We start from the raw sequence: 10,803 nt of genomic DNA, 5'->3' as shown, positions 1-10,803 counted from the left end.
TCTCTCCTATCGTAAGGTTCTGCGGCTAGCACCCAGTCAGTACTTATCCCCCTTCGTGCCAGCTGACTAGTACCCTCAGAACGAAGTTTCCTTCCTACAAGGACCTGCGGCTAGTATCCAGTCAGGACTTGTATTTCTCTTCGCGATTGGACTAGGACTCTGCAGAGTTATCATCCTTACAGGACTTACGGATGCCACCCGTGTCCATGCATCTTCAAACCAGCTACCTTACCCGTTTGAGCACGTATTGTAGAGGCCTTCTGGTAAAGATTATCTCACAGTTTAAATTAAAGTATTCGATAATATTTCCGAAAACCATAAAGAGTACGCTTTGATGAGTAGTGCTGAAAATCTTAGTTGTTTCTCTCTCTCACAGACATCATAATCTCGGTTATTGGTTATACTGCTACAGAGATTCTAAAAGTTCTCCTTAATATCGTTCTATGATGAGAAGTGTTTGATTTATTTTAAGAAATTTTATTTATCATTAAATAATCTTGGGTATTCAGAGAAAACCCTTATAATTGTAAACTTCAAAATAACATAACTTATTCCATGGTAGAGTGTAGAATTTATTTACTTACTAATGGGTTAAATAATAGATGTATTAAATCAGTGAGAATTTGATATTACTAAGTATTAAAAATTTAAGCTTCGTTGAACGTCTAATATAAATATGATATAAAACTATGATTTTGTGAAATTTAAGTGAGAGCTATTCTAATCAAAACTATAATGGTAGAATCATGTGTTATTCTATAGAATATTAAATCAAGTTTAACCATGGAAGTACCAGCAAATATACCTCCTAGTTGCCCAACCAATTTTTTTAATCATGAAAACTGCCTTCTCAAGTGGAAAACTCCACGAAAAATGGTGGACAGAAAACCTATGGTATGATAAAAGCTTGCTCTACAATATGTAAAGACAACACTTGTGTAGTATACATATCAGTGATTATATAAGTACCGTTTACCGCTAATCAAAGACTTACTTAGTACAAATGCTACTTAAACAAATGTTGGTTTCCACACGCTTGTGACTCACTTTTGTCGGCTTTTACTTTCGATTTACACTATTTTTAGTAAAAAAAAAAAGAACAAAATAATTTTAGGTGAAACAAAAGGAAACGTAAATATCGGCAAAGTACGAAGGTATAGTATTACATAACCTATACATTCAACTTTCGTTCTAGAATTTTTATTATACAGTTGCTAATTGAATTACCCAAACATATAATGTCTTTGTAAACTTATATTTGTGTGTTGTGAAAAAGAAAATAAACCATCTAAAGTTAATTGACAAGATTTAAAACAAAGTATTTAATCCCTACCGATAAATGTTTTTTTAATATCTTTATTGAAATTTACAACTGTATATTATAACCTGAAAGATAACCAGTTCTTCCTCTGCCTTTTGGCGTATATAATTCAGTAAAAGCTGATTATTAGGGTTAACCTCCACTGAAACAAGTAGTAAAAGTTGATCGTTATCATCTTCAATCAGTTTTCACTAATGAACGTTAACCACCATTGAACACTTTGAGTGATTTTTACTTTCTACTGGCTCTGGTAGGAATAACAATGATTTTATCACTGAAATAATGACATTGTAATAAATTTATCAGATACTTACGTATTATATCAACCCATCTACAAGTATACATGTGGTGTTTCGGCTTATAACCTGAAAAATAAACTAAACCGTACTGGACTCGATATCCTCTTAAAATGTTAGTCAATCCTTTTTGAGCGACCGTAGCTGGAACTCGACAACTGTTATCCAATTAAAGCTGTTATAAAATAACAATAAATTGTTAGATGATAAACTACGACAGAAATTTAGTTCTGCAGGTCTACTACGGAAGTGCCCAATAAATCTATTAAAACGTCGGTATTTTCATGAGTATATGAATAACTGTTACAATGAACATTTATTATAATTATAATTACATTTAAATGTTTTTTATTATTGGATTGTAAAATAATTTCGTAGCGTTTTTAACTGGTGATTTCATTACAAACTTCAGATTCTTGTAAATATTTTTAATCAATTAATATGACCCATTTTGATCAGTTAGATGTTGCCATTTTCAGGTAATTAGTTAATCCTCCCAGAACTTCTCAGATTTTTGCGCAATGAACTCGTCTATGTGCGTTTTTCAGTCTTAGAGCGAGTTAAAGTGTTTCCCGTCAAGAAAGTTGGGGCAAGGTCTAGTGAATAGGGTAGGTGGAGGATCACATCCCTGCCAAACTCCAATAAATTCTGCCGTGTCTGCAAAGACACGTGAGGACGGGCGTTATCGTGATGGAAAACTATGCATTTGCGATTTGCCAATGCTGGACGCTTTTGCTCAACCGCTGCCTTTAATTGTTCCAACTGGATACAGCTCTGCGATATCCCGTGACGTAGGGTGAGGGATCTCTGCGACCAATGCTAGAATTTGGTCATCAACAGTTGAACGACGACCCGAGCGCTTTGCGTCTTCCAAGTCAAAATTTCTGGTTCTGAACCAAGCAAAACACTTACAAACGGTGCTTTCTCATACCCACTGCAAATTTTGTTAACCGTCTGTGAAGCGGATTTTCCTTTTCGGAAATAAAAAATTATTAAATGACGAAAATAATTTTTTTTCTCTTCCATTTTGAGCAAGCAAAATACCACTTAAAGAAAAGGAATCTCGGTTAAAACTGATGCCTAAAAGCACCTTAACTAATCCTTTTTTAGAATATGTAAACAATATTGAACAAGGAAACATGATTTTATAAACACAGAGAGGATTAAATTGAGATATTGAAAAACGCTACGAACTTATTTTACTACCAAAGAATTATATATTTACATACAGGGTGTAACAGGATAGAGTCTACACCTCGAGTATAAAAAATAGAATCTACTCGACCCATGTCCAATTTTCAACCGTAAGGCGAGAATCTCTATTGAGATCATTAAATTTGCTTACATTAAATATTGTTACAATGATCGATATTTTAAAAAAATTTATAAATGCTAAATTTTTATTTATATCGCACGGAAATAAATTTTTTAGCCTAAGCTTTGCAAATTGCTCTAAAACCTATCCTTTTAGTAAACTTTCCAACAGTATACTCACTTTTTGTATTACCTTTCAATTTGTAATGTAATATAAAATTCAATGTAAAAACAACCTAAATAAAGAAAGGAACTGAATCAATAACAGATGCTATCTACAATTAAAGTTTAGTGAATTTAATTGTGATTTAGAAGCATCAAAATTTAGATAAAAATGTGATTTAATGTGAGTAAAATAACGAATTTAAGGTAACAACTATGAAAGTAACAAGTATTAGTCATAATAATTATCTTTTTATCTAAATTCAGATGCTTCAAAATCGCAATTACAATTGCTAAACTTTAATTGTAGATAGCATATGTTATTCATCAGAGCACACCTTCCCCTTCCTTTCTATATTCAGGTTTTTTTTTTTTTTACAATTTGGGATTAAAAATTAGTTCTGCGTTTTGTGTAACTAGTATTTTAAAAATAAATTTAACGATGCTTCTAACGGTGTTTTAATTTTGCTGTAGAACCAATAACTTAGGAAATATTTCTATTTTAATGAAAAAAAGTAGTGTTAGTTGAAAAAACTAACTTAAAACTGAGATTCTAGCGTTATCGTTGAGAATCAGACATGGGCCAAGAAATATTTTTAGTTATACTCGATTTCCAACCATCCTAATCCTTGGTTCAAACCTTATCTAGTTCCACCCATCCCTATAGCCCACCTAGAAGGTTGAAACGGCAGTGGCTAAGAGACTTATTAAAATAAAAATGGACAATTGGAGTTCTGGCAATGGTCAGATTCTCCACTCAAGTTGAGTGTTTGCGGCTTTAGCGCACTTGCTCAGTCTCCACTGGCTCATTACCAGCGAGAGGGATGCGCTGGGATCTCTTGAGCTCTGCTCTACCCCTCACACGTGGGGGATAGAGTGGGCTCAGGGATCCTCAGGTCGATTGTGTAAATATTGTATATATTATTTTATCATTATGTTATTTTATTTATTTATTTTTCATACAGATAGTTTGATTATGTTCATCTTGTCTATTCTTTTGTTTGTATATATTTTAAGAGAGTTTTTTATTTTTTTTTTATTTTTTTTATTTTAGTATGTATGAGATCATTCATCACTATTACCTATTGCCCACAACTGTGTGGCAGATTGTAATATCTATCAACAAATAAATCTATCAATTAAAAAAAAAAAAAAGTTATACTCGAGGTGCTGAATCACAACCCGGAGTTGGTCGACTTTATCCTGTTACGCCCTTTATATGTATCATTATTTAGAAAGTACATAACTGAAAAATAATAATTACAGGGAGGCGAAGGAGCAGAGGCAAAAGAATCTCGATTAGATAAACTGCTTAATGGTGCTTTTCCTCCGCGTGAATGGAACGAAAATGGCATCAACTGGTTCCAAATGGTATGATGTCTCAGTAATTATAAATTGGCGGGCACATGCGCAGTACGATTTTTCCGTTCCAAACCCTTAACGCATGTTCCCGCTAGTTTAATAATTGTTTTGAATTTTGTTGGAACAAGCCAAATTTGAGTATTTTTTCAAACATTATAAAACCACGTTCTTCTTCTTTCAAACGTTACAAACTCTTATAAACTTTCATTTTCAAAATACTTTGTATTAACTGTTTTGGTTTGTGGTTATTATTAATTTGGATAATGTCTGGAATGTTCCACAGATTTCTCACAAACCTGTTAAACGCTTAGACATAATTAAGCTGTCCCAGAGGTTGGACAAGATGATGACTGATCTCAATGCGAGAGATAATGGTATCTGTGATGTTCGCAGGAAGCTGCATACGGATTTGTTGGGTAAAAGATAAATTATAATTAAATATTATTTTCAGAATATGGATATTATTATCTTTTTCTTTCACTTACTGACATTGTAAATATGTAGTTTGGAGAAGTATTGTAATCGTAAACAATTTCGAATTAGGTTTTTCGATGCAAATATACTTTTTGAGGTCCTTTGAGTCCAAATAACCTCTAAATAAGTCTCGGAAAATAGTTTTTCAACAGCCTAGTTAAAAACTGAAGTCATAAGAAACTGAAATTACATATTTAGGGCAGATTTAATCCTGGGATGTTATAGCAACTTTTTCGTCAAATCAATATATAAGTTATAAGTTATGTTCACTATATTGTTATTGGTGTTTTCAAAAAAATTTTTTTTTCCCTATTCATTTCTTATTGTATACTTTACTTATATTTTGCCTCTTTATCAATTATTATGGTTACATATATTTTCTTCCTCTCAATTTTCTTTTTCATTTCATATTTCAATTTTTAAATTATTTATAACTTATATGTTCGTTCATACTTATTTGCATTATATAACTTAATTTATATTTCATTTCCTTAATTATGTTATTTCACCCACTTTCCGCTTCTCTCATCACTTCATTTTATTAATTATATTTTGTAAAATTATTCATTTTATGTTATTCTGTTTATACTTTCTTTTTTATTTTCTATACTTACTGTGGTAGTTATCTTGTTCTTTTCTTAGCCCTGAAGAAGACTAGAAACTCTAGCCGAAACGTTGGCACCATAAATAGGTTACACTAACTTATTTGTGTCATTTTGTACTTATATTTTTTAACTTGATTTTCATATTTATTTTATTATCTTATTGATTGTTCTTTCTTCTTACTTAATTTTAATATTAATCTTCTCATACGGTCTTTAACTTACTATAACAATTGAACTATTGATGTCTGTTAACACTATTTATGTATCTATATGTTACTTATTTTCAAAATTCAATATACCCTTTATTCATTGGTTGTTATCTTGTTTTTTGTTCTTAGCACTGATGAAGGCTAGAAATTCTGACCGAAACGTTAGCAATAATAAATGAATCACTGACCGTACCCCCTACAAACTTCTCCTCACAAAGATCTTGACTAAACTCGGTAAATTTACTTGAAATTAAGTACTCTATAACATTAACTAGGTTTTATCCTCATTGAAATAGTCCGGCAGGATTAATTTAAGGAGGTAAATCAAAGCTGCTTACGATTACAATGCGAACACCACACAAGATTTTTTAATAAAAGCAACAGAAAAATTAAATACGTATATTTTATTTATTTATTTATTATTCATGTTATAGATGAATTGACCCGTCAGATAATCATCCAGGACGAACCGTTGGGTCTTCTTCTGCTGAAAGTCAGGGACGATTTAACCATGACGATATTGTGTTATAAGGCATTGTTCGAAAACAGCGTACAATATGGATTAAAGAAGGCTTTAGAGGTGAAGTTATTAAAATCTAATTATGCCTATTTAACCAAGTTTTAGTTTGACAAGTTAAGGTAGAACTTTGTGGGCGGAACTTAAGCAAACAGGAACGGAACTTAAGAGGCACTGTCAATCGGGAGTGAAGTAATCTACATTACTAAGTATCGACAATGCATCTTCAATAGGTTAGGTTTGCTAGCTAGAAAGTGAATTGGCGAGTTTTACGAATACTCAACGAAGATCCTCGTAGGAAGAAAACTTGACTCCATAAGGTATTAGCTTATTGTACAAGAAATGGGGTGAAAAAAGGCAGTTATTTCACAACAATTTTTGATTACTTTAATGAAAATGTACATGTATTATTACTAGTCAAAATTGATGAGTATGTCAAGTATAGACAGGGAGAATACAAAATGGTGGCTGTTTCAAAACATGAAAAAAAACATTTTTTTCTTTCGGAGCTCCATATCCTTAAAATTATCAACAACATTCAAAGTGTCATAAAGTAGTTTATTACACGTACCTTCGTAGGTGTTGTAGTTTTCATGATATTTGCAAAAATAAATTGATTTGGACAAAATTTCATGTGCAAAATTCATACTCTTGTTCGAAAACTACTATCTATACGAAGAAAAGTGTAATAAACTACTTCGTTGCACATTAAACTAGGTTTAATTCGAGTGCTGGTAGACATATTTACGTTTAATATTACCTGAGATATTATTTTTCATAAATCCAAAAAAGTCTGTCCCAAAACTAGAAATCAACATTTTGCGAATTTATTTTGCTAAATATCATAAAAACTACTACTCCAACGAATATAAACGTTATAAACTACTTTATAGTACATTTCACTAGCTATATATCAGGAACTGTTGAACGTAAATAGCTCAATTAGGGCTCATGTTTTAGCAAATTTTCTCTATTTTAGTTGATGTTCTCTTAGGTTTTGAATTGTTGTAGGTAGTTTTAAACATATAGAGCTCCGAATGAAAAGTTATTTATTTTTTTTTAACGTTTTCTGAGATCAGCCATTTTTTATCCTCCCTACTTATATTTGGCAGGCTCATAAATTAAAATAAATCGATTCAAAAGCGCGCGATCATAAAATCTATAAAAATAAAGTACGAAGCAGATTTTAATGAAGGAAACGAAAAAAAAAATGGCCACAGAAAATGTAAACATGATCATATGTTAGAAATAAGAAAAGTTAAAACGAAGTCTGTATTTGAGTTTTTTTTTATTACAATCTTATTTTTTAGTTTGTAGTTGAAACTGTGGATGAAACCAACAAATACTTAGGTTTAGCTATAGTTAACGCTTCATAACCAAAAAAAAAAAGTCGTTTATTTCAGATAATAGCTAATTTAGTTATAATAATTTGCCATGAGCAAACAGATAACAACTAACCAATTAGTTTTTGTTTTAAAAACAACTACAGCTAATTTAGCTTTAGTTTTTAGTTGTTAGTTATAGCTAACTTTTGCCCAACTCTGTCCTAATGGTAGCAACTATGATGTAGTAGTACACCTTAAAAACCAATTTGAAGTATCATGCAATCAGTTAAGCTAAGCGAATCATTGTCTCTATATAATGAAGAGAAGATGGTAAGGGGGTGCGGTCAGTGATGAACATAAATAAGTAAAAACCTATTCAACGTTTCGGGCAGAATTTCAAGCCTTCATCAGGGCTGCTTGTTCGAGACATTAAATCCAATTCAGCGTTGTTTCACGTTATAATTGTATATAATTTTAGGCTGAACAAGGACGTAGAGAATTACAAGATGTCATAAATAACTTACAAGAAGAAAAGGAACGTCTCGAAGCTGAAAAGAAAAATGCGATGAAATCTGTTCATGAAAAAGAGAGAAAAGCAGTCGCAGAGAAAGATCTCTTGGAAGCATTGCATATTGAAAAAATGGAACATTATGAAAAGACTAACCGTGCTTTACAAGTGAGGAAAATATTAAAGTTCTTAAATAACTTCATCTGCTATCAGCTCAATTGTTTTATTAATTTATTTATTGATGTTTACAACTGTATAAAAAATACAAGCAATTTTGATCATAATGACATAATGATAATGGTATGATACAGCATTTAGAGAAACTACCCAGCAGTAGAACTTTAAAAACATTTTACAATATAAGGTCACGAGGCCATCTTCTTTTCAGGTGCCTCGGAGGATTGCCAGGAATGGAAGAGGAAGCAAGGTTAGAAACTTGTGGGTTTGGGTGGTTAGGGAGTTTATAATAGAAGGAATGATATCGGGTTCGGGCTAGATCGGTTACATAAGGAACATTTAGGTGTTTATGGATGGTTTTATTAGTAACAAAATGAGGAGCATTGAGGATTTTACGAAGGATCTTGGATTATAAGGATTGGATATAAGAAGAATTCGAAGGTTTTGTGGAGACCCAAAGCTCAACTCCGTATGTCCAGATGGGCCTTATTATTGTCATGTAGATCAGTCTATTGTAACGAGTTGGAAGTTTAGACCGTTTATCTAGTAAGTGCTGTAATAGTCGGAATCTACGCGCAGTTTCCTGTCTAGCTCAAAAATTAAATACAAGATATTGTAAGTATAAAATGGGAAAAAATACAACTCTGAAATACAAGGTGCCCTACTATTCATTCATTCCTCTAAAGTCGACAATGCTTTTGAATATAATTTCATTTGCTCAGGTCATAACATATGCATTGCTATTATAAACAATTTTTGAAACAATATTGCCATTATGCATATGATACTATTCTATAAAGTACATGTAGTCGACATGTCCTTACGAGTCAACATGGGAACACGGAGGGCAGGCTCTATTGTTTGTTCTATAAAGGTATGTAGGAAACCCATATGTATCTAATTTATCACAGATCAAAGGACCACCTAACAAAGGTGACTATCGAACCTTAACTGTCTATCCACTGCATGCTGCCATCTATCTAACAATTTTATATGTAACTTATATTCTAGAGCCAATTCCAACGGAGTCACAAACATTTCCCAGAATATCCCACTCTCCCTTTTGGACACCTTCTTCCCAACTTGTCTAAATCTGATTGGTTTTCCTTCCATCCCCTAATATTGTCCAATGAATCTATATAATTATTGGTTTCTACAAATTGCTATTCTTCTCTGAATACATCATTGGTTCTTTCAAACTCCTCCTCTCCCAAAATTCAATCCTTTCCATCTCTATCTCTTTTTTTTAATACTCTCAACCTGGTAATTTCTGACATACGGAGGAGTGGGAGGGGAAAGGAGTTATCTACAGGTTACGACCCTATTTTAAGCATGATGGGTTATGAGGTCCAGGTTTTCATTCCCTTAGACCGCCACGAAATAAAGTTGACCCTCAGGCCACATTTGAACCGGCACCGCATTAATTCGAGGTCGCTAAGGTAGACGTCTTGAATCCCTCGGCCACAAACGGCATCCAATTACCTCTCTCTGTCATTTCCTTTATATCTTCCAGCAATTGCTAAATTTATTCATTTAAGCATTAAACTTTAGTCACTAGACATGAACAAACTTAGCCCTAAGCTGTTACTACCCAGTTTATATGAAGTATATTTCAAAAGTTCGGGAAATCTTGTAAACTGTGTGGAAATCGGAAAAAAACCCTAAAGAAAAAAATTCTTTATCGAATTTCTTATAAGAATCCTTCATCATTATTTGAATTTTCTGGACCAACCGAGAAGACTCAAATGCCGTCCTGATGATGAAGATTTCATTATGACAGGTTCTTTTCAGAAATGGACGAATTCTGAAATTACTTAATCCTTTAGCATTTGTTTTAAAAGTACATTTGTTAATAAGATATGTATAAATAAAAAAAAAATACTCCATCTCATAAGAAATTATTGAGTTAGGTGCACTAGAGAAATACTGGATAAGGTTGGAAAATCAGCAAAAGATAGACCACAAACCACTTCCTATGTTTTTCCCTACACAGTCATTCGGAATGGCAGTCATCATTCAGAAGCCAGACTGACGTGAGTGACTTGAATCATAAGTTGTTGGCTGGGGCTTTAGGGCGTAAAACCCTGAGGTCATAAACACCCATCTCTTGAATCATAAGGATCCCTCGATTATCACCCGCCTGACGATTACTTATACAAGAGATATTTAACAGTAATGAACTTGTGCAATGTCTCTTTCGATTTGTAATAACAGAAAGTTGGTATGTCCATTGCTTTGGTATTTGTCTGCAAGAATGAAGTGATCCAAGTACTCGCAGTCTCCCTCCTCCTGAAATTTTGAAAGATTTCTCCTTATTCATCAGTATTACCCTAAACGATGACCATCTGAATGTTCATCTTTCGTCTTACTGCCATTCCGAATGACCTGTTAGGGGTCCCTTACGACTCATAGAAAATAAAAAAAATTACAGAGGTTAAGATTGGTGAACATGTATACTGGGATATCTTGTACAGAAACAATTATGTATATTTTATTCTATCTGGACATACGCAATTGAGCTATGGGGCTCCAC

General features: G+C 32.8%; 2 protein-coding genes and 1 long non-coding RNA gene across 4 annotated transcripts in view; 2 read left to right on the top strand and 1 right to left on the bottom strand.

Moving 5' to 3' along the window:
• Positions 1-1,830, bottom strand: part of LOC112210782 (uncharacterized) — a 7,496-nt gene extending 5,666 nt beyond the window's left edge. Inside the window, exon 1 of one of the 2 annotated variants that reach the window (XR_002945299.2) lies at positions 1,636-1,830. This is a non-coding gene — a long non-coding RNA (uncharacterized lncRNA). Of the gene's footprint in view, positions 1-994; positions 1,258-1,635 lie in introns of those variants that run through there. The other variant, XR_002945300.2, reaches the window with a different exon arrangement.
• LOC106677073 (KICSTOR subunit 2) overlaps positions 1-4,464 on the top strand; it is a gene marked incomplete in the record, with an annotated part of 24,657 nt that extends 20,193 nt beyond the window's left edge. The window contains 1 exon segment of the mRNA XM_067052534.1: positions 4,360-4,464.
• LOC106677082 (33 kDa inner dynein arm light chain, axonemal) overlaps positions 2,059-10,803 on the top strand; it is a 9,532-nt gene continuing 787 nt past the window's right edge. The window contains exons 1-6 of the mRNA XM_067052538.1: positions 2,059-2,096; positions 2,198-2,408; positions 4,360-4,464; positions 4,739-4,871; positions 6,178-6,323; positions 8,064-8,261. Of these exons, the coding sequence (XP_066908639.1) occupies positions 2,059-2,096; positions 2,198-2,408; positions 4,360-4,464; positions 4,739-4,871; positions 6,178-6,323; positions 8,064-8,261 (831 nt within the window). The remainder of the gene's footprint in view (positions 2,097-2,197; positions 2,409-4,359; positions 4,465-4,738; positions 4,872-6,177; positions 6,324-8,063; positions 8,262-10,803) is intronic.

Source organism: Halyomorpha halys, unplaced genomic scaffold (assembly GCF_000696795.3).
Source record: "Halyomorpha halys isolate HHAL.00 unplaced genomic scaffold, Hhal_1.1 Scaffold86.1, whole genome shotgun sequence".
NCBI classification, from domain to species: Eukaryota; Metazoa; Arthropoda; class Insecta; order Hemiptera; family Pentatomidae; genus Halyomorpha; species Halyomorpha halys.
Note: the sequence above shows the minus strand (reverse complement) of the source record. Positions and strands in the feature narration are given on the sequence as shown.